This window comes from Panonychus citri, unplaced genomic scaffold, assembly GCF_014898815.1.
Source record: "Panonychus citri isolate SS breed McGregor unplaced genomic scaffold, ASM1489881v1 Contig00141, whole genome shotgun sequence".
Lineage (NCBI taxonomy): Eukaryota > Metazoa > Arthropoda > Arachnida > Trombidiformes > Tetranychidae > Panonychus > Panonychus citri.
The window spans coordinates 1428759-1450862 of NW_026515546.1; the positions used below are offsets into that span (position 1 = coordinate 1428759).

Below are 22104 nucleotides of genomic sequence, written 5' to 3' on the forward strand. Positions count from 1 at the left end.
CTTAATTTTATCTTCAATTCTGTGATTGACTCGGACAACACATATGTATTGAGAAATGTTTGTTGAACCATGCAAAGAATAGATTTTATAAATAAATTTATTTTTGAACTTGAAAATTACACCCATCACTCATTTACGCAATTTGAGAGTTGTTAAGTTAGAAGTTTGCGTCTCCACTATGGACAGATAGGGCTGTTCTTGTCGAAAAATATAAATAGTTGAAAGAGGCTCTATACACTAGCTTTATTTTCTGTTTTTTCAAATACACAATCAATGATCATGTTTTCTTTATGCATTGAATCTTACAACAAAAGATGTACAAATGGTTCAGAATTCCGTTCATCTGAAGAATATTTAACATATGGGAATATATTCGATGACAGTTGTTTTCTTGAGTTTTACGATCCATGTCCAGAATACGAATGTTTACTTTGTGATGATTGTCTTTGTTTTGAGGTGTCAGACATTCATGATCATCTGAAGACTGTTCATCGTCTTCCATACCGAGCTTGTGGCTGTATTTACGGAACAAAGACGTGCAACTGCATCTTACCAAACACAACAAGTGAAACTGTGTCTCTCATAGAAAAACACACAAACACACAGAGAGAGAGAGAGATGGAGATCAGCACGAGAATATCAACAAAACCTCAATGTATAAACTCTTTCGGTCCACTAACAACGTAAATCATTGAATGACAAGCATTACAAAACCGCTGAAAAACAGATTGACAAGACTCAAGAGTGACAGCATGCTATTGAAGACCGAGAACTCGATCAGTGAAAGCCAAGAATCACAACAATATTCATTATTTTATGTATGATCAAAATAAATGGAAATAAAATTCATAATTTTACTATAAAATTCTCATAACAACATAAGCTTGAAACTTTACTGTTCAATGGCTGAGCTAAAAATGTTACGATAGGTTTTACGATAGTTGTTCAACTCAAGCCATTTCTTGATAATTTTATTCAATATCTTAACGTTTAGTACATTTATTATTATTAATGTTTTTGATTTGCACGATTGGTAAACCAATATTGAGAGTTACTTGTTTTGTGGTTAACATTAACAGTTCACGACCAGTTTGATCATTAATAACGAGTCTGTAATATCCTGTAAGTGTTTGTTTGCAAACAACACAACAGCAGTTAACAGTTTGTGATATACTCGCATGAATAACAAATCCTGTGACCACAATTAGAATACAATAGATCAGTTTTAAAATAGTAATGGCAGCACATAGGACAACAAGCGTATTCATGTTTCTTGATTTCAATGTCGATTTTCAGTATACGTTCTTTCTTTGCCATCGCAATTGACTGAAGTTCCCACGCTGATTCATGAAGCACCTTGATACGTCTCTTGTAGTTTTGAGAGCGTTTCGTATAATTGGCCTTCCAAACAAACGTTTAGCATCACTCGCATCTTTTTCATTCTGCGTATCAATCGCAGTGAGCAGGTCAGCAGCTTATTTTGTTAGAGACGTAAGTCCGCACTCTTTCATTGCATGTAAACGCTGTTCCTGTAGTTCGGATAATTTTCCATCTAGCACGAGAGGATGTATATTTTCCATCCGCTTTGCCTTGTCAAGAATATCTTTATCAATGAACTCCAATTGATACGGGTGACTTTTCATGATGAGGAATCTGAAATCAGTTTCTAAATCATCTTTAACCATTGGATCAACTGCACAGAATTCGTCTAGAGAAGAACGAATTCGTTGATAATAACGCGAATAGGAACTGGAACCTTCATCGATTTTTATTTTTAAACCTTGGATAACATCATCAGGAGAAATCGTTGAAATATCATACTCAATTGGACCTGGTACACGTAAATTGTCAATAGACATGAAATTGTTGACATCATATTTGCCATCTCTTTGTCTGTTGGAACTGATTGAGTCATTGTAACGTCTTCAAAAGAAACAAATAAGAAATAATATTTTCTTCACTAAATGAAAATCAAAACAATCAATGGTAGAATGATTGGAGCGAACTCGCTTAAATATGCAGAAAATCGAAATATCGTTGGATGAAAAGATGATAAGAGTTTTGAGAATCATCCCATATTTTATCTATTAGTCTAGTTAATGATGTTAATACAAAAAAACTAAATAATAGATATAGATTATCAATTGTATTAAAAACAATATAAATTGTAATCAATCAATTTGCACTGATTAATATCATTTAGGTATCAATTTTGTTATACTGAACAAGTCAACAACATACTTCATGTTTACTGTATGATAAGAAATGAATTTGATAAAATTTAATTTACTTTTGGCCATGAATCTCATATTGGAATGAGAAATGCCAAAATCTATATTATACTGAACCCAACATGCTAAAAAATTATCTGAATGCACGTTTCATCAGTCTGTGATCATATGCACTAGCTGCTCAATACTATTATGTTACTTGTCATACCAAGTAAATAAGCAACCTAAAACCCATGCATATAACCTGATTGTGGTTAAACAGAAAACTTATTGATGATATTCATTACAAATTCAAGTTGTAAGGCAATATGCTTAATGGCCATAGATATATTTATTATGGATCATTATTAGGCCATTTGCTTAATTGAATGAAATCAGCATAGTTTTCACTTTTCCTTATCCCCAATTTCCCAATCTCCTGTTGACTAATATTGTTGTCTGTAATAATCGCCATTATTCACTTAAATTCACATGTTGTAACTAAACTAACAGTTAATTGTTGATGTGAAAGATAGAATTGATACGGACAGTAAAGTTAATTGTTATTAAATTTAATGAATTCATTAACATCGAGTCACAAATAGACTTGAATTGAAATTTGAAATCTTCCATCATGAGTTGTCAACAACTTCGAATGGTTACTAGTGATTCTAATGATAACAATCTTATCGGACTGTGTTAAGGTGCCTGTTTTTTCAGTGTGTAATTGATTTTGAGACATTGGCCAATAGTCTTCCATTTATTCACAATGTACGGATTGCGAAAAGAATTGATCGAAATTTTTCTTTTACCGTCCTGCTTTGGTCACAAGTGATTCAGCTTTGGTCAGTTCTGTTTGTTTCACCATGAGTTTGGCAAGTAATGAATTGAATGACTTTCTTCTCCACAGTTGGAGCAGATTCTCTTCTTTCACAGTGGCAATTAATACTACCATTGTAAGAACAGCAGAAAGGGCATTGTTCTAGATCTATAACGTTTGATATCTCATAAATTTTTGATCTTTCATTACCATTAGCCAGTTATGGTAAGCAATAAAACCATGGAAGTTTGAAAAATCACTTGTGTTAATTTATCAGTTGTCTTATCCACACTAATGATTTTAAGTGATTGCCGATTTATCCTCGACGATTTCATCATATTGTAGTTTTCTTCCATTGACCTAATATCGTTTCTTAAAGGTAATAAACAAAGTGCGATGTCTCATTGCAAGTTGTAGACATGAACACTGAACCAATCAGATCGGCGCAAGATGTCGATCACGCTGTTCATTTTCCAATTTAAAATACAGGGCAATTCAGCTGATTTGTTCTTTTGTTCAAAAAGTTCTTTTAATCACCTTCAAGTGCAGTCTTTCATGAATAACTTTTGACCTTGACCTTGAAATATGACAATTGAGTATCGGCCAAACTTCTATAGACGAAATACGGATCCTATCGGTCAAGTGCTTTTGAGTAATCGTGAAAAGAAAACCAACAAATTAGCTGAATCGCCCTGTATAAAACTCACAAAATCAATGGGAAACTTTTGATGATTACAATTGTAATAAACTCAAATGAATATAAAGTATTAGTTATCTGTTATATAGCATGTTTACATGAGAGTTGATGCTTAATTAGCAAATTGAAATAACAGATTTCATTGAAAAATGTTTACATCTTACTTTTATATGGTGGTAACCATCTAAGACCATTCGAACAATCCAAATTGATGGAGTTGTAGTCAAGTTTATTATTTTTAATTGATGATAATCTTAGGAAATTTGAATAATATAATCAAAGAATAGAAAGGAAAAAAGGGGATAGAAATGGTGAAAGGGATTAAAACAATACGAAAAAAGCACACCGTTTTAGTATAAAACGATCAAAACACAGCGCCACCAAAATGTATTGTTGACCACAAGAACTTAACTGTTTAATTATATATTTTTAATCACATTAAATTGATTAATTAAAGCAATATCAATTCAATATATAAACTCACAAAATCAAAGGAAACTTTTGATGATTACAATTGTAATAAACTTGAAAATAATATTCCATGTATAGAGTTGATTGCCAACCGGCTTAAAAAGCAGTTTAGATCTTAGTTAATGGTTGGAGGTGTGGCCAATGGTTAGTTTTCCCACTAATCTTATCAACTAATCGATTCAATTAATTAATTAACATGAGACCTTATGATGAAGACTATTTTTTTGTTAAAATGAGTTTCCATGAGTTTGATTTTTCTAAATTAACTTTAGTTAATTTTGATTCAATGATTACATGTGACCGTGAAATATTACCTGGGTTTGAGTTTATAAACATGTTAAATTGATCAATGCCCTAAAGCCCATCGATGTGTCGACTCTAATTGTGACGGTGTAATGACTATTGAAAAAGAGATTCACTCAAATTGAAATACCGATACCACTGCAAGTGCAACTCAGTATAACTTAGCCCAATATACATGGTTTTCAAGTAGCCGGTTGGATGTGTTGATGTCGTTGAGGTTGATATTTTTGGACAACCAAATGCTCAGTAAATTTTACCGCTAAAGCCCTTGGGCTAAATAAAATACTGTGCTTAATTCAGCGAGTTAAAGAGATATGTATTAATGTACTGACAACAAGGTAAAAATCGGTGGCGATGGTCATGAGGTCGAGGTGGACGAAACTAAGGTTTTCACAGAAAAGTCATCGTGGTCGTTTAACGTTTCAAAAGAGAAAAAGTCGTGGGTTATTGGGCATTGATCGTGAAGCAATCTTGTTTCGCTGAGCTGGCAGCCAACCGAGGATCTGAAACAATTGGAGCTAATAACGTGCTCACCAAAAACTCGTCTATTGACGGACAAGTGGAGATCTTATTTGTGTCTCAATAATTGTGGTTATGTAGTGAACCAAGTTAATCACTCGAAAAGTTTTGTTGATCCAAATGATCCAACCGTCAACACACAAAAATAGAGAAAACTGGCGCTCACTTAAGGCCTGCTTACCGAAAAGTGCACATGGAAAGGTCAAGTAGTTACATAGAAGAATTTGTCTATCGGAAAACGTATTTACGAAAAATTTTGGTTCTAATTACTCAGATTGTACTACAAGATATCCTTCTTTCTATCCGGGTTGTTTCTTATATGAGTGAATTATCGATTAATTGATAAGATTAGTGTGCTAACCATTGGCCACACCTCAACCATTAACTAAGATCTTACCAAAATCTCAAGTAAGATGGCTTGTAATTCAATTCAATCATTCAGGTCACGTAAAAATACATTCATACCCTATGTCTTGGCTGTATTTTCTGTCATTAAATTGATATTTCAAGTTCCCTGGTTGTTGAATCACTTCAATGGTTATAAAGTTTCGCGTTCAAAGTTTGAGTTTGATTTGTCTTCATTTTTTGGTTTTCATTTAATTATTATTTACATAGATAAATTGTTGATTATTAAAAATGTCCAATGAGCCAATTTAGATCAATTGTAATTGTATATCCTTTTTATCTTCGTTTGTTCATTCTCATGTTCTGGTTAGAAGATGTTTCCTTCAACGGTTTCTGGTTTCTTTTCATGATCGTTATTAAAATCGTCCATTTGAACAAATGATTCTGGATTTACACATGACAATCCATCCCAGTAACTGCCCTCAGGGCATTCAGTGTATATTCCTTCGTTTACTTGTTCATTTTCGTTTGTTTCAACAATTTCTGGATTCGTTTCAAAAGATGATTGAGCTAATTGTTCATCATTTGAAAGTTCATATGGCTCATCAATGTGATGCGATTCGAAAGGTTCAACTTGTTCTGGTTGTGGTAATTGTTGTTCAATTATCGGCTCTTCTACATGTTGATTTTGTTGTTCAGACTGTTCTTCATTCTGCCATGTCTGTTGACTGTAATCATGATCCGATTGTTGATTAGAACTATCAACCCATTCGGGCTCTTGGAACGAAGTGATTGAATCTTCTGGTTGATTTTCTGATTGATAATTATTCTCATCATTCGTCCAAGATCTAGACTCTAATGGTTCTTGTTCAATATTCACTTGCTCATTGGCGAAATAACCTTGATTCTGAGAATCCTGATAAACCTCAGGTTCGTCTTGAATCTCACTTGATTGAGCTTCAATATTCTCAGAAACTTCAGCAATTATCTCTCCTCTATCTGAACTTGAATCATCATATCCCTGGTTCCATTGTTGATACTCTTGATATCTTGATATTCTTGATAACTATTACTCTCTTCAATATCACCTCGATCTGTATCTTCATCTTTATCAATACTTTCTGGTATATAACCATCTTCGATATCGTTCAAAGGTCTAACATCCGAATCAACTGTATCCAAATCATTTGAAGACGATCCATCATTTAGCCAAATGAGTGAAAATCCGAGAGACACAACGATTGCAATTATTATCAATTTGAATAACCAACTACCAGAAGAGTCTTCATCTTCTAAACTTGAATCATAAGCATCATCAGCTTCATCTCCACCATCATCCTCATCATCATCACTTTCAGGCTTCTTACTGATGACAATTTTCCTTTCTTTGGTTCAACGATAATTTCCTCTTCAGGGATAACTCTAATTCCTTCAGCCCTATCACCACCACCACGACCTCTTCTTCTTCTCTTGCTTGACCCATGTCCACCACCACCACCACCGATCGTTAAAATATCATCACTCAGATTCTTATTTTTACCCGATTTTCGTTGTCTCACATCAACATCACTAATTTCCAAATCTTCACCCATGTTATTACTAAATTTTGAAAAAAATCGCACAAAAATAAGATCACAAAATGAGGACACAAAACAGAAATGACGAAAAACACAGAACTCAAATTCACATGGAAATCAATTGTAATCACAGTTACGATTATATGGAAACACTTTATGATATTGAAATGAAACAAGTATCGTAACGATTAAAATCAACAGAGTTTGATCATTAACAATCTAGAAAAAAGTAAAGAATCAAGTTATTTTTAAACCTTCTCGTTGGTAAAAATATATATTTAAATTCATCTTTTTATCCGTTTCCTCTTAACCATTTTCATCCTCATCTTTTGTTAGTTTCTAATCCCCTTTGAATTGTAGCCAAAACTTTCAATTCGTTGAATCCGTAGTTGAACAAATTAACATATCATTCAGTTTAATTATTATAATCAAATTAGATTGTCAACAAACACACATGATCATCTCATAATTTCTTATATCATCTTTCCACTTAATTTTAATTGTTTATCTATTACGTTTAATATTTTCTTCTTCATATTAACTTAGCATAATTTACACTTTCTATTAACTCATTATGAGATAAGATTTTCTTCCATTGGTAATATAATGATATTGATTGAGTTTCAGGGTGATTATCATTTCAAAAAATGCTCAATATGATAGAATCTTATTCTAATATATCAATTCTTAGCTCTTTAGGGTTCGATTCGAAATTTAATTGCGATTTTTATTCTCAATATTCATCGAATTGTTTCTTCGAAGTTTATTTGGCTGAGTTACAATGATTAAAATTATTTGATTCTTTTCAAGGTTCTCGTTTTGTTTTCTTTAGGAAAATAATTATGAGACATCTAATTAAAGATAAAGTATATTGTTATCATATTCAGATGATTAATAATAACAATATACTCGAGTTTAAATTGAGCTTCCAACAATTGATGAATTTTGATGGCGTTTACTTGGATTAAACAGTTTTGTTTCTTTGAATAACTCTCGAACCACCGAGACTATACCTTAGGGTTTTGTTTATATCTAAGGTCAAGGTCATTGAGGTCATTTTATGTATTTCGAAGACAAATTTAAACCTTTAAAAGATGCAGCTCTCTAAATTATACTGTGTCGTTTATGTCGATTCAACTTTAAAACTTTTACTTTCTCCAAATAATCAATTTGAACATGTTTCTAGTACAATCTGACTTTAAGTTTCACCTCGAATTTAAGATTGAACAGTTCGAAGTCCTCTCTAAATCATTCAATCGGTAGCACAAAGGATAGGGACGTAATCAACACTAGAGAATCTCGAAAGAGATTAAGATGGAAACGAAAGTCCAATAGATGGCAGGGTTTTGACAAATGTGAATTTCCCTTCGCAATCAGCTGATTGTTGGGGCGGGAACATTGGGTTTGCATGTTTTCATTGATCTTTTTAAATTGTTGTCAATTGTGTTCACTCATTTTTCAAGCAATTTGTTTAATTGGTTTTCTCATAATGGCAAAAAGTGCGGAAACATTACAAGCAGTGGTAAGATAATTCATTCAATTTCTCAATTCATTCAGTCGCTCGTTTATCAATCGTTTGTTCATTTGTTTTGTTTTAATTAAATAGCTAAACAATTGTGACTGTAAATTGGAAAGCATAATAACCCAATTAGAATCAACTGCCTTGACAACGACTAATACATTGGATGAATCAACTATTCAGGTAAATAATTCATCTCAATTTGGTTCCAATATTCAATCATCCATCGGTTCTTTGTGGTTGTTTTCGCACTTCGCCTTCACTTTTTGTGTTCAAGTGTTTACCTTCAACAATTATCTTAATCTCTCTTTCATAGGACACACCTAATCCATTGCAACTCATGTCTCAGATTAAGGAAATTCGTTCAAGATTATCTTCAGCCAAGATGAGATTCAGTGAACTTCAACAGATCAAGAATACGATTAACATTGAACTGGGAAATAAATTGGAAACTTTAAAAGGCCAAATAACTTCAATTGTTAGCTGATTACATTTATTACTATGAAGTTCCCGAAATAAAGAGTTTGAAATAAGAGCTACTTGAAAATATATTTTTTAATTCGGTTCATAGTTTTTGAAATTTGATTTATAAATTATGTTGCGTATAAGTTTTTAATATGATCTTCCAAAAAGAGTGTAAAATTGTGGTTTCCTTTACAATGAGGATTAATGCATTTCATTGAGACATCAATTTCCTTGGGCTGATCGAAAGGTATACAAAGTGATTTGGCTCCCATTAAAGGTCCACTAGAATCACTTTGATCAACTTTAGAGCTGTTCTTTTTAATTGTTTCCTCGCAAACTGGTTCACCGCAAAATGGAGCAATCAACAAACACTTTTCGTCTAATTTACTGAGAAAAGATTCCCATTCAGTTACCACAGCTAAATGATCATCTCGATTCTTCTTGGCTGCTTCGAACAGATTTGTGTGCATATCATTTAGCAATTTACTAATTTCTTTAGTAGCATTGTCTAAATTGAAAGTAACTTTATCACCAGTATCTCGACGAGCGACAACAAACTGTTTCTTGACCAAGTCTTTGGGACCTAATTCAATTCTAATTGGAACTCCTTTCAATTCCCAATGATTGAATTTCCATCCAGGCGAATAATGTTCGTTAAGGTCACATTTTGATCTAATTTTGGCTGAAACAAGCAACGAGTTTAATTTATTACATTCGTCCATCAGTTTACTTTTATCTTCTTCGCTTGTTGTCGCTGTGATTCCACAAGGCACAATTACTACTTGATATGGAGCAATATTAGGAGGTAAGACGAGCCCTTTATCATCCGAATGAACCATAATCATCACTCCGATTGATCGAGTTGTAAGGCCCCATGAATTTTGATAAGCGTATCGCTTTTTACCGGCTTCATTTGGATCTTCGAATATAATTTCGAACATTTTACTGAAATTCTGACCCAAATGATGAGAAGTCGCTGCTTGGATTCCTCGACCATTAGATCCAATGTATCCTTCGATAGTTGTAGTGAAATCGCCACCAGCAAACTTTTCCTTCTCTGTTTTCTTTCCCTTAATCACCGGAACTGCGAGAAGATGTTCATATACTGATGTATATAAATCGAGAACTTGATGAACTTCCTTAACTGCGTCTTCTTTTTCCGCATGAGCTGTGTGACCTTCTTGCCATAAGAATTCACGAGTTCGTAAGAAAGGAGTTGGATTCTTGAATTCCCATCGAACTACATTACACCATTGGTTCACTTTGATTGGTAAACTACGATGAGATTGACACCATTTGGCAAACGAGGGATACATGACAGTTTCTGATGTTGGACGGATGGCAATTGGTTCGGCTAACTCGGATTGTCCTGATTTGGTTACCCAGGCCACTTCAGGGGCAAAATCCTCAATATGAGTTTTCTCCTTTTCCAAAGCCGATTGAGAGACAAACATTGGAAAGTAAACATTTTCCACTCCAAGAGATTTGATTCCATCGTCTAAATATTTCTGAATCATTTCCCAAATCGCAAATGCCCAAGGACGTAAAATGTAACATCCACTGACATCATAATATTCAATCATTTCTGATTTAGTAATTACTTCAGTGTACCAATCGGCCAGATTTTCATTCTTTCCAACTTCGATTCCAAGTCGAGATTGTTTCTTGGATCCACCAACATTTGATTTATCTTCCGTTTTGACAGTTTCTTTCTTAGGTGCACACTTTTTATTTTCTTTTAAAGTCTTTTGTTTACTCTCATTTTTATTTGTTTGATTCTTGGTTGGTGCCGGTGTTGGTTTTGACTCTGTTTTCAATTCGAGTAGCGATTTCACATTATCTTCGATCTTTTGTTTATCTGATTTTTCAGATTTCGATTCAGATTTTGGTGGTGGAGGAGAAACATAATCTTCTCCCGTGATTGATCTGAATCTCTCTTTCATCAATACTAAAATTTTTAGATTTTCTTGGATAATCTTCTTATCCGAATTAGCAGATTTTAGTTGACGGATATTCTCACCAATCACTTCAAGCGCTTGAAGGACACTACCGAGTTCACTTGATGGATCAATTTCATCGTAATTCTTATGAAGCTTTTCCACTCCTTTTTCGGTACTTTCATTTTTTTTACTCTTTCCTTTTGGAACATCTTGACCTAATTTAGCACTTTCTTCCCGGATCTTCTTCTTCCATTTTTGTATACCCAACGGGTAAATATTAAGATCGGTGGTTCCATCGGGAATCGAGATTAATTGAGTCGGTTTCGCTTTACCAATATGAGGAATAGTCTTCTCATCATATTCACTATCAACGATGAAATATCCTCGCTTCAAGAATTGGAATATTTTTCCTTTCTTTTGCTCGGATAAAAATGTATCAGAAACTAGGAAATCAACAATTCTGACATTATCTTTGTTGATAAAATCTTTGAAGTCATCGTCTTTTCCCAAACATGATTTTATCAAAAGATGTTCATAGTAAATGAACTTTGCTCTCACATGACTTTCTCCTTTAAGCCAAGCGATTTTCAATGTTTTCTTAAAGTCTTTGTCTCCCAATACCAATTTACCATCAATAGAAATGACCTTTCCTGTAGCATCTTTTGTAATTTTGGAAACAATTACGTTACCCCAACCCATCAGCGTTACTTTATCACCTTCTTTCATTTGTTGACCATCAATTTGTTCAATGAGTATCTTTGGTCCAACCGAGACTTTGAGTGCTGGTAAATCAGTTCTCTTAGGATGAGCCGGCATTTCAATTGTTCCATCGACACAATCTAAATTCAATGTGACACAATCTTTTTCTTCAATGGCCATTAGACGAATACAAGTAGCATCGAGAATCTTTCTATTGAAACTCCAAATCTTATCCCAGTCCATAAACACCACTGATCGAGAAGATCCTTGGGCGATGATGAATTGTTTCAATCCTTCAACAGTTAATCCATGACGAAGGATACCTCGAACTGTTGGCATTCGAGGGTCATCCCAACCATCAACGATTCCTTGATCCACAAACCAAGTTAACTTTCTCTTGGATAAAACAGTATTCATCATATTTAAACGCGCATATGAGACAATATAAACTTCTCTTAGTCCCATCGCTTTAATGAACCAAGCAAATTGTTCATCTCGATCCTCATATTCAGTTGTTCGTAGTGCATGAGTCACACCTTCTAAACTGTCCACAATTGGACAAGCGAAATCATAAGTAGGATAAACTTTGTATTTGTCACCGGTCTTGGGATGAGCCATTTCTTTGCACCGGTAGATTGTTGGATCTCTCATACAACCGTTGTTGGAATTCATGTCAATCTTTGCTCGGACACAACACTTTTTACCAATTTCACTTCCTTTCTTCATCTCGTTCCACAGGTTTAGATTAACATCTACACTGTTGTTGCGATTCTTTGACTCGGTTCTTGTCTCTCTCTCACTTTTCATCACATCAGCCGGTGTGTCATCCACAAAAGCCAATCCTCTCTTGATTAGGTCTTCACACTTAACCATCATCACCTCAAAATGATCCGAGGTATGGGAACGGATGTCAGGCTGGATTTCCAACAGTTGAACATCTTCCCTGATCACTTGCTCGAAATCCTCTTTCTCTTTCTCAGGATTTGTGTCGTCAAATCGGAAAACCAATTTACCTTTATTAGCCAATTGGTAACGTTGATTAAGAAGAGCAGCTTTTGCATGACCGATGTGAAGATAACCACTCGCCTCAGGAGGAAATCTAACAACAATTTCATCCACATTTCCTGGTAAATCAGTATATTTACCTTCGTCTTTATTATCTGACATCGCAATTATATCAACAAATTTACATTCGAAAAACAAATTTTGATTTTCTGGGAAAACAGAAAAGTAAATTTAAAATTGAATTTTTAAAATTCACTTGACACGTGAATAGAACAATCGATTAATCGATAGTATCGATTATCAATAATCACATGGATTCTCAACACATGTTGAGAGTCACATTTGTTTTCATTTTTAGTTTGAATTGATTACGTTTTTTAATTGTGATTTAATTTTATAGTTTTGTTTGTTTTTTGTTTTGTTTTATTGTCCAATTAGTTTGGTAGATTGTCATGGGCTTTGGACGAGGAGGTGGTGGAGGTTTTGGTCGCGGTGGCGGAGGTGGTGGGGGTCGTGGGGGCGGTCGAGGTGGAGGAAGAGGAGGTAGAGGTGGATTCGGTCGGGACAGACCGAATTACGATGAACCACCGGCCTCCGTTCAAGAATTTGGTATTTATTCTCATCCTTGTCAATCACAATTGGTTGTTAAAGCGAATTCAGAAGGTGTTCCTTATTTCAATGCACCAATTTATTTAGAGAATAAAGAAATCATTGGTAAAGTTGATGAAATTTTTGGTTCGATTAAAGAATATGTAAGTTTTTTTCTATTTTCTTGTTTTTTATTCTTTCCTTCAAAGGCTAATCTAATGTTCTAATCTTTTTTTCTTCTTCGATAGTTTGTCTCTGTAAATCTTACTGATAAATTCAAAGCCAACTCATTTCCACTCAACTCTAAAGTATTTATTGATCCCAATAAGCTTTTACCATTAGAGAAATTTTTGCCTAAACCACCGGATAACAAAATCTTCAAGAAAAAGAAAGCAGCTGGTGGAGGTGGTGGTGGAGGCCGTGGGGGCGGTGGATTTGGTCGAGGAGGTGGACGAGGTGGTTTTGGACGTGGTGGTGGTGGTTCGGGATTCGGTAGAGGTGGTGGTGGCGGTGGTTTCAGAGGCCGCGGGGGAGGTGGAGGAGGAGGTGGTGGTTTTGGCCGTGGAGGCGGCGGCGGTGGTGGTTTCGGACGAGGTGGCGGAGGTTTCGGTGGCAGAGGAGGAGGCGGAGGAAGAGGCGGAGGAAGAGGAAGATATTAGTAATTCATATTTATCAAATACTTTCCATTCCTACAAAAACCTCTTGGAAATCCAATTCATCTTCACAAAACACATAAACAAATTCTTCTAAATCAATGTTCGCCATTTTCTCCATCCATCCCAAGCCCGTTAATCTAAAACTATTCACCAAGATCAATTATCTCTCCATCAATTGACTAATTTAATAATTTGGAGACAAAAATGAAAAAGAACAAATTGATTTTGTAATATATTGAATGTATATTTTCAAATATGACAAAAGAAAATAAAACATTGATTAATTGAACTTTCGGCATTCGAACTCGAAAAAAAAAATTGTGCCTTTGAGGTCTGCGAAGTAAGCAGAATGCCTTCCCCAAAGGTCTTGTGTGTTCCGTCCTTGTCAAGGGGATTTGCTAAACATCTCTCCTTTCATACGACACAGCTGATCGAAAACTCTCTCACTTTATATAATCGTGATTCTTATGAGACTTTTTATCTACAGGCGAATAGTTTATCTAATCATTTCCAGTTAATTGCGAACATTTTAATTTGCGATTGTTTCTTTTTATCATTTGAATCAGTTGGTAGAATAGATTTTTCTGTTTTTCAAATCGATAATTGTCTCAATTTAAACAATTTTTGTCATGTAAATTGGAAAATTTCATAAGTTCAATGTTGACTTTTAGTTTGGTTTGTTTTGATTGCAGTTGAGTATTTGATTTGTTACTGCATCTGATTTTGTTTTATTGTTAAATGTATTCGAGAAAAATATAAATTGTGTATACAATAATTTGCTTATTTTTTGCCATGGGAATATACAAATGATTTAAACTGATTGAAAAATAAAATTGATAAGAATTTGGATCAACTTTTGCTTCATTTTCTTGGTAAGATGATGTTTATGTTTATGTTGTTGTTTGTCGATTTTCAGTCTTCATCATCTTCATCACTATAATCTTTTTTACGTCCAAATTGTTTATTCCATTGGATGTAATTGTGTAAATCGGATGGAGCTACGGTTGCTTTAACTGTATCCAAAGCGGCGGTGAAATCTACATATGTGATGGGAGGTAGTGATTCTTTCGTGTCATATTTGTCCAAATCTGGCATCACTCGTCTAATTGGACCATAAGCCGCTTCTCGACATAAGCAGCAAATATCTGCACCGGAATAACCTTTAGTCTGTTGACAAAGTTCATTAAAATCTTTTTCATCTAATGTATGTTTTTCCGAAGATATTAATCGTTTGATTAGATCTCTACGAGCTTGTTTATTGGGAAGGGGAATGTAAAGTCTACTGTTGAATCGCCGCCTTGCAGCTTCATCTAATTCATGAGGTCGATTAGTGGCACCGACAACAAGTAGACTTTCCTCATGGTCAGTGGTAAGGCCATCAAATTGAACAAGAAACTCGGTTTTCAATCTACGAGAAGATTCATGTTCAGAGTCATTTCGCTGAGTTAAAAGTGAATCTATTTCATCGATAAATATTACAGATGGAGCTTTAATCCTCGCAATGGCAAATAAAGCTCGAACCATTTTTTCACCTTCTCCAATCCATTTGGAAGTTAAAGATGAAGCAGAGATGGAGAAAAAAGTTGATCGAGATTGACTGGCAATACATTTACCAATCAGAGTTTTTCCAGTACCTGGAGGTCCAAATAATAAAATACCTTTTGAAGGAGCTCTAAGTCCAACGAAAAGTTGAGGTTTTAACAATGGTAAAATTACAATCTCTCGGATACTCTCCTTGGCAGTTTTAAGTCCAGCAATATCTTTCCAATCAACACCTTGTCCATCGGTTTTCTCAATAATTTCATTCAAAATTCTGTCGACAATCTTGGCATCCAAATTTTTCGCCTTCTGATGTTGAAGTATCTCTATTACCTCATTGGACACTTTACCTTCACCTTCATCATCACATGCGTTAGTTGGCTTTTGAGAGCTGATAATCTTTGAAGAATTTGATCCTAAAGCCTTTTTACATGGTTGAACAAAGGGTTTCACAACTGCAGGTTTTTTGACTATTTGAGTTTCAATCTCTGGTTTAGATTCCAATTGATGATTAGTATCAGGTTTAACAACACGAGGAACAACAACAATATCAATATCTTCATCTGATTCATCAGCTCGATTCCTTTTATTGTTATTACTATAATTGTTGTTCGATTTCTTATTATAAATTGGATGATTAGTCCAACCACCAGGATTTTTCTTCTGCTTGTGAATGTGAGCCAACATTTCCCTCGCAGTATAAAAACCCTTGTTAGGATTATTATTCTTCTCCATTAATGGTTTTCCCGACATTAAACACCCTAAATTTTCAACGTACCAATCAAACAAATTGAAACTTCATCAAATTAATTAGGAAACAAATCGAATAAAAAACAAAATCAACAAAGAAACTGAAATAAGAAAAACAATAAATTAGTTACAATAAACCTCCAAAAAAAGCCTATTCTCACAGCTCTCGATGTTAGAATAGCAACAAATGAGAAATTCTTTCGAAATTCTCATGTGCTGCCATCTGTTGGTGGAGAGAAGAAAAGTTTAATCATTTTGTTTCTGATTCTTTTTGATTTATTTATAATTTTATAATGAGTAAATTGATTGGAAAAAATGTCTTTTCATTTCATGGAGATATTGATGGAATTTAAAAAAGAGGATTTGGTTTATTTGTTTTCTTTAAATGTAAGTGATGATTCGGCAAAATAAGATGAGTTTTTTGAAATTTTTTGATTGATTTCTTGAAAGATCATTTAAAAGTGTTGAATATGTGAATTGATGGCTTTGGGTTATTGTTTAGATTTAGGTTAATTAACGAGAATGATGTTGGTTTTATCTTGATCAGCTTGCCAAACGTTAAGAACTTCATATTCTTCGAGAACTTCTTCAATTTCATCGATTGAAAAACCTCGACTTTTACATTTATCAATAGCATCTTGATATGGAATCTCATTTATTTGTCTCTCATCGAAAATTCCACGAATCAATCGATAAATTCTATCAGGTCCATGAACGTTTCGTGAGATATCAAGATTACCTTCTTTATCAGCGGCTAGAGTTTCTTTGGAAGCGATAATCAAATGAATGGCTTCTTCAATGTCGCTTTTGCTAACAGTATCTGATAAACGTAATCGAGCCTAAAGGAGAAAGAGATTAATTTATTAATTTAGTGGAAATAATTAGAATATAATCTATAAATGAAGTTAAGAATTTAATAGTCTTACCAATGCAGTTGACAAACGGATGATGGCCAACAAACTACGAGCCGAAGTGAATGTCATGTCTTTGTCATTTCGAGCTTCTTTTCTCATTTCGATATAAGCATTGACAATATGATCGGTTAAAGCTTCGGGAATAATTGGATTGATCTTTTTACAGGCAGCGATGAATCGTCTCATGGTTTTCATATCGAAAGGTTCAAAATCAAGAGTAGGCTGAGAGCTATTCTGGTGAACATAAGTGATGAATTTAGCAAGGCGAAGATCATTTTCTGCATCAGGTTTATCTTGGATTAACCAAAGAAGATCAAATCGTGATAATAAGGCCGCTGGAAGTTGAATATTTTGAGCGACTGATTTCTTCGGGTTATAACGCCCAAAGACAGGATTGGCAGCAGCCAGAATTGAAACACGTGCATTGAGAGTGGTCAAAATACCAGCCTTGGCAATAGAAATGGTTTGCTGTTCCATAACTTCATGGATCGCGGTTCTATCGGCATCCATCATTTTGTCAAACTCGTCAATACAGCAAATACCTTGATCAGCGATAACAAGAGCACCTCCTTCGAGAATCATTTCACCGGTAACCTGATCTTTCATAACAGCAGCAGTAAGACCAACACCTGATGATCCACGACCCGTAGTGTATTGACCTGATAGAATAATAATTCAATAAAAATAAGAATAAAGGTTAAATAAGATTGAGGAAAAAGAATCAATATGAAAATATGTTCACTTACTTCTCGGCGCTAATCTATCAATGAAAGCGAGTAATTGAGATTTAGCAACTCCGGGATCTCCCATTAGACAGATATTGATGGCACCACGAATTTTCATTCCATATGGACTTGTGTTAACACCACCAACGAGCAGTAATAAAAGTGCTTTCTTTAAATTGTGATGTCCATAGATTTCAGGAGCAATACTTTCGGCCAGTTTCTTGTAAAAATCTTCACCAGTAGCAAATTCCCGAGCTTCTTCACGACTCATACAATCATCTGAAACCTCATCGTCTTCAGTTTTATTCATCTTTGCAATTCTATGAGCATCTAGAAATGTTTCACTAATCAGCCCACCAACTAAAGCTTTGAATCCAGTACGTAATGAAGGTAAAAATATCCCGGTAACAGCAATATGATCACCAGGTAAGGCAAGTCTAGTATTTTCTCCTCTTGCAATAACAGTTAAACTTCTTGGCACATTACCAACAGGTACTTGGTCACTATGTTCTTGTACTTTGATTTCTTGGAATTTGATGAAACGAGATGCACGAGTTTGGAAAAATAATTTACCCCCAGACTTGTTGGTACGACATTCAACTGAGGGACATCTATCCATTGGGATATAGACATAACTATTGATGGGTTGATAAGCTTCATTACCACATTTATCACAGGTATAAGTGGCAACGGTTATCATTGGTTTGACATCGGTTGTACGAACAACAATTCCTTTAACGGTTACAAGTTTACCAATACTTTGAGCTTTAACAGAACGTACAGAGATTGGTCTATGTTTTGATGGAGCTTTAAAATAAATCTCAAAACGTCTCATCAATTGTGGTGGATATTTATTCTGTATGTCATCCATAGGTTCATCACCTCCTTTGGCCAATTGTTCAGCAAGAATACGATGTTCAATAAAAACATCCAAAATATCCTTGTGAATATTATCTTTGGTACGAAAATCAGGTAACAAGGTGTTAATGGTATCAGAAAATAGAGCAACATATCTTTTAGCATTGTTGATAATATTATTTGCCAATTCTTCATCAAACTCGTTAATATCATCAAGATCAATCCAAATGGCTGTTTTTTCATTGTTGGCTAATGTCTCCAAATCACCAGTATACTTAGTGGTAGTAGTCCCATCATCAAGAATGTGCGAATAGGTTGTAAGAAAATTCTTGATTTTCTCTGGAGAAAAAGAAAAAAAAAACAAAACCAAATCAATAAAGATAAATAACAAAGAACAATAAACAAAAGAAAACAATTCACAACTAAAACATTCGTAAACTTACCAGAATCATCTTCATATGATGGACCGTTCATCTTCAAAGTTTCAAGCTAGTCTCCGGTTAGATGAACAAAACAAAAAAACAAATCAAATTCAATTGTAACTAGATTAAAATTAAAAGATAATCAAAGACAGAAAATCAAAATTTCATTTAGATGAAACAACTTTCATTTTGGTTTCATTTCCTTTCTTCCTTCTCGTTTTGGCGGGAGAATTGCCTCTTCTGCGCATGCGCAGATTGTAAAATCTCTGATTATTTAAATTTCGGCGGCGAATACAAATTACTTTCGATTAGCAATTATAAAGTTCTTATTGATCTCCATTGAGAGTTTTGATTTGTAAATCTAAAGTTAATTGGACCAACTGAATTGAGAAAATCTTTTCAGGGTTGAAATTGTATTTTGTGAGATTTTAGTGGACCATTAAAAGTTGATAGTTGATTGTTGGTTTCAAATCAATTAAATGAGTTAATGTGGTTTATGTTTGTGTTTGTGTTGATTGGTATTAGTTTTAATTGTAAATTAAATAGATAAGAAAATGGTGATAATTTTGTTCAGTTAAATTCAATAATAATTAATTGTAGTTTTTCAAAGTTTTTCAATTTTTTTCAGTGAATTTTGTTTTTAGTTTTTGTTGTTGAGTAAATTAATTAGACAATTACTCATTTTGATGATTGAGGATTAGTTGATTCCAATGAGGTTGCTGAAGATGAGGAAGGTGATGAAGATGATTGTTGCTGTTGCCCAGAGGATGAAGATGAAGGTGGTGATGCGGATGAGGATGAAGAGAAGATGAAATTTGGATACAAATTTGTCGGATTAGATCCTGGAGGTGGAGGAGGAACGGGAACTGGTAGACCTGCGGCGGCCTGACGATAATAAATATCGAAAGGTAACATTGTCGGCGATGTTGGTGCAGGTCGAGGTAAACCATTGGCATAATTAGCGATCTGATTCATCCAGTAAGGAGATGATTGTATCATCCGTTGGACTGCAACGTAATTATCCGCTTCGGCTAAAAGCTCAAGACCAACGGCCGTTTGTCGTTTCCATTTTGTCCGACGATTCTGGTACCAAGTTTTCACTTGGGTGTCACTTAAGTTCAATTTGGCTGAAAGTTCTATTCGATCTTGAACCGATAAATATTTGGCTCGCTCGAAACTTTTCTCTAAAGTCTAAACTCACAAAGAAAACGAGAAACAAAATAAACAAAAACAAGTTACAATCTTTTCCATTTCCATTTTTTTCATTTCATCTCCATGAAATAAAAAGAGATATTTTTTCAATAATACTAATGATTCAAAAGAATCTGAATGAATGAAGATGATCAAGATCAACTCTAATTCTTACCTGTAATTGATGATCGGTGAAAGCGGTTCGAGCTTTTCTTTGTTTCTTTTGCATTTTTAATCCAATTTTATTGTCACTTTTACTGAAACTACGTTCACTTGTATCATCATCAGAATCATAAAAATCATTCTCATCATTTGATCCAACGACGGGAATGGGTTGATATTTATTAATATCATTACTATTTAAAATATCTTTGATAAAAAATGATGATATTGATGATGAGTTACGATAAAGATTATATTCAAATGGTTGATGAAGATGAGGATGAAGATGAAGTTGAAGGTGAGGTTGAAGGTGAGGTTGAAGGTGATGAGTTTGATTTATTTGATAAAATGATGATGGATTTGGTGGTGTTCTGAATGATGTAGACATTTTTTTAGTTAATTCACAAAACTTTGACAAAAAAAGTAAATTATCTTATTTATACTTGTTGATATTTCCAAAAAGTTTCAACTGACCTTCACTACTCGTAGTGAATTGACCAAGTGACCATTTAAACAAGTTGTACTTTTATCCAAGGGTCAAAGGTGAGCACTAGACTACTCCTATTTTTATCTTCATGAATAAATATCCACCACAATTGATGAGACGTTTTGAGATTTATTTTAAAGCTCCATCAAAACATAGACCAATCTCTGTACGTTCTGTTAAAGCTCAAAGTATTGGTAAACTTGTAACCGTTAAAGGAATTGTTGTTCGTACAACCGATGTCAAACCAATGATAACCGTTGGTGGTGTTAACACAAGTCCATATGGAATGAAAATTCGTGGTGCCATCAATATCTGTCTAATGGGAGATCCCGGAGTTGCTAAATCTCAATTACTCGCTTTCATTGATAGATTAGCGCCGAGAAGTAAGTGAACATATTTTCATATTGATTCTTTTTCCTCAATCTTATTTAACCTTTATTCTCATTTTTATTGAATTATTATTCTATCAGGTCAATACACTACGGGTCGTGGATCATCAGGTGTTGGTCTTACTGCTGCTGTTATGAAAGATCAGGTTACCGGTGAAATGATTCTCGAAGGAGGTGCTCTTGTTATCGCTGATCAAGGTATTTGCTGTATTGACGAGTTTGACAAAATGATGGATGCCGATAGAACCGCGATCCATGAAGTTATGGAACAGCAAACCATTTCTATTGCCAAGGCTGGTATTTTGACCACTCTCAATGCACGTGTTTCAATTCTGGCTGCTGCCAATCCTGTCTTTGGGCGTTATAACCCGAAGAAATCAGTCGCTCAAAATATTCAACTTCCAGCGGCCTTATTATCACGATTTGATCTTCTTTGGTTAATCCAAGATAAACCTAATGCAGAAAATGATCTTCGCCTTGCTAAATTCATCACTTATGTTCAGCATTTTAGTCCACTTTTTGAATATTCGAGCTTTCGAACTTTTTTTTCCAAATCTATTAAGCAATTAATCTTTCTGATTTTCTCGCTTCCAAGGAAATTTTAACTAATGGTAATCATTATGTTCAATTGAGAAATAATTTAGCAAATTAATTATAAACTATAATTAACTTGATTCAGGTTTAAGGTGTTACTTTAATTTGATAATTATCATCATCATCAGTGATTCAATCAATTTACAATTTAATTAGTTTAATCAATTTGTTTCATTTAAAAAGATTATAAAAAGATAAATGATTTTAAAGGTAAATTAAATCATTGATAACAATTAATCATGATGATGATGATGATGGT

At 34.2% G+C, this 22104-nt stretch overlaps 8 protein-coding genes and 1 non-coding gene across 9 annotated transcripts; 3 read left to right on the top strand and 6 right to left on the bottom strand.

Moving 5' to 3' along the window:
* Positions 1–5732: 5732 nt before the first annotated feature.
* LOC128395849 (nuclear transcription factor Y subunit beta-like) lies at positions 5733–6957 on the bottom strand. The gene is made up of 2 exons (XM_053356334.1): positions 6733–6957; positions 5733–6386 (listed from the first exon to the last, which is right to left on the bottom strand). Exons 1-2 carry the CDS (start codon positions 6955–6957, stop codon positions 5733–5735), a joined length of 879 nt encoding a protein of 292 aa, XP_053212309.1.
* A 1351-nt stretch (positions 6958–8308) lies between these two features.
* On the top strand, positions 8309–8996 carry LOC128395704 (uncharacterized). The gene is made up of 3 exons (XM_053356167.1): positions 8309–8464; positions 8549–8644; positions 8778–8996. The coding sequence occupies exons 1-3, from the start codon at positions 8351–8353 to the stop codon at positions 8946–8948; spliced, it is 381 nt and encodes a 126-aa protein (XP_053212142.1). The 5' UTR covers positions 8309–8350; the 3' UTR covers positions 8949–8996.
* A 2-nt stretch (positions 8997–8998) lies between these two features.
* Positions 8999–12831, bottom strand: LOC128395699 (bifunctional glutamate/proline--tRNA ligase-like). The gene has a single exon (XM_053356163.1). It carries the CDS (start codon positions 12730–12732, stop codon positions 9055–9057), a length of 3678 nt encoding a protein of 1225 aa, XP_053212138.1. The 5' UTR covers positions 12733–12831; the 3' UTR covers positions 8999–9054.
* Positions 12832–12915: 84 nt separating this feature from the next.
* On the top strand, positions 12916–14103 carry LOC128395703 (probable H/ACA ribonucleoprotein complex subunit 1). Its single transcript, XM_053356166.1, has 2 exons — positions 12916–13322; positions 13407–14103. Exons 1-2 carry the CDS (start codon positions 13023–13025, stop codon positions 13815–13817), a joined length of 711 nt encoding a protein of 236 aa, XP_053212141.1. The 5' UTR covers positions 12916–13022; the 3' UTR covers positions 13818–14103.
* A 20-nt stretch (positions 14104–14123) lies between these two features.
* On the bottom strand, positions 14124–14239 carry LOC128395862 (U6atac minor spliceosomal RNA). The gene has a single exon (XR_008326739.1). It is a non-coding gene; the product is annotated as a U6atac minor spliceosomal RNA (small nuclear RNA).
* Positions 14240–14467: 228 nt separating this feature from the next.
* On the bottom strand, positions 14468–16261 carry LOC128395701 (fidgetin-like protein 1). The gene has a single exon (XM_053356165.1). It carries the CDS (start codon positions 16104–16106, stop codon positions 14727–14729), a length of 1380 nt encoding a protein of 459 aa, XP_053212140.1. The 5' UTR covers positions 16107–16261; the 3' UTR covers positions 14468–14726.
* Positions 16262–16442: 181 nt separating this feature from the next.
* Positions 16443–19227, bottom strand: LOC128395700 (DNA replication licensing factor mcm7-like). Its single transcript, XM_053356164.1, has 4 exons — positions 19044–19227; positions 17764–18939; positions 17030–17676; positions 16443–16942 (listed from the first exon to the last, which is right to left on the bottom strand). The coding sequence occupies exons 1-4, from the start codon at positions 19072–19074 to the stop codon at positions 16613–16615; spliced, it is 2184 nt and encodes a 727-aa protein (XP_053212139.1). The 5' UTR covers positions 19075–19227; the 3' UTR covers positions 16443–16612.
* Positions 19228–19552: 325 nt separating this feature from the next.
* Positions 19553–20853, bottom strand: LOC128395852 (homeobox protein ceh-30-like). The gene is made up of 2 exons (XM_053356337.1): positions 20389–20853; positions 19553–20213 (listed from the first exon to the last, which is right to left on the bottom strand). The coding sequence occupies exons 1-2, from the start codon at positions 20761–20763 to the stop codon at positions 19701–19703; spliced, it is 888 nt and encodes a 295-aa protein (XP_053212312.1). The 5' UTR covers positions 20764–20853; the 3' UTR covers positions 19553–19700.
* An 82-nt stretch (positions 20854–20935) lies between these two features.
* LOC128395850 (DNA replication licensing factor mcm7-like) lies at positions 20936–21903 on the top strand. The gene is made up of 3 exons (XM_053356335.1): positions 20936–21245; positions 21333–21748; positions 21847–21903. Exons 1-3 carry the CDS (start codon positions 20951–20953, stop codon positions 21901–21903), a joined length of 768 nt encoding a protein of 255 aa, XP_053212310.1. The 5' UTR covers positions 20936–20950.
* Positions 21904–22104: the final 201 nt, after the last annotated feature.

Coding starts and splice junctions, on each gene's coding strand:
- LOC128395701 (XM_053356165.1), bottom strand. CDS start 16,106: ATGTCGGGAAAACCATTAATGGAGAAGAATAATAATCCTAACAAGGGT.
- LOC128395699 (XM_053356163.1), bottom strand. CDS start 12,732: ATGTCAGATAATAAAGACGAAGGTAAATATACTGATTTACCAGGAAAT.
- LOC128395849 (XM_053356334.1), bottom strand. CDS start 6,957: ATGGGTGAAGATTTGGAAATTAGTGATGTTGATGTGAGACAACGAAAA. Junction 6,387..6,732: donor AGAAAGGAAAATTGTCATCA/GTAAGAAGCCTG, acceptor CAATGGAACCAG/GGATATGATGATTCAAGTTC.
- LOC128395850 (XM_053356335.1), top strand. CDS start 20,951: ATGAATAAATATCCACCACAATTGATGAGACGTTTTGAGATTTATTTT. Junction 21,246..21,332: donor TGATAGATTAGCGCCGAGAA/GTAAGTGAACAT, acceptor TTATTCTATCAG/GTCAATACACTACGGGTCGT. Junction 21,749..21,846: donor TTGCTAAATTCATCACTTAT/GTTCAGCATTTT, acceptor CTCGCTTCCAAG/GAAATTTTAACTAATGGTAA.
- LOC128395704 (XM_053356167.1), top strand. CDS start 8,351: ATGTTTTCATTGATCTTTTTAAATTGTTGTCAATTGTGTTCACTCATT. Junction 8,465..8,548: donor CGGAAACATTACAAGCAGTG/GTAAGATAATTC, acceptor TTAATTAAATAG/CTAAACAATTGTGACTGTAA. Junction 8,645..8,777: donor TGGATGAATCAACTATTCAG/GTAAATAATTCA, acceptor TCTCTTTCATAG/GACACACCTAATCCATTGCA.
- LOC128395852 (XM_053356337.1), bottom strand. CDS start 20,763: ATGTCTACATCATTCAGAACACCACCAAATCCATCATCATTTTATCAA. Junction 20,214..20,388: donor TCACCGATCATCAATTACAG/GTAAGAATTAGA, acceptor TTGTGAGTTTAG/ACTTTAGAGAAAAGTTTCGA.
- LOC128395703 (XM_053356166.1), top strand. CDS start 13,023: ATGGGCTTTGGACGAGGAGGTGGTGGAGGTTTTGGTCGCGGTGGCGGA. Junction 13,323..13,406: donor TTGGTTCGATTAAAGAATAT/GTAAGTTTTTTT, acceptor CTTCTTCGATAG/TTTGTCTCTGTAAATCTTAC.
- LOC128395700 (XM_053356164.1), bottom strand. CDS start 19,074: ATGAACGGTCCATCATATGAAGATGATTCTG. Junction 17,677..17,763: donor TGATAGATTAGCGCCGAGAA/GTAAGTGAACAT, acceptor TTATTCTATCAG/GTCAATACACTACGGGTCGT. Junction 16,943..17,029: donor TCCGTTTGTCAACTGCATTG/GTAAGACTATTA, acceptor TTTCTCCTTTAG/GCTCGATTACGTTTATCAGA.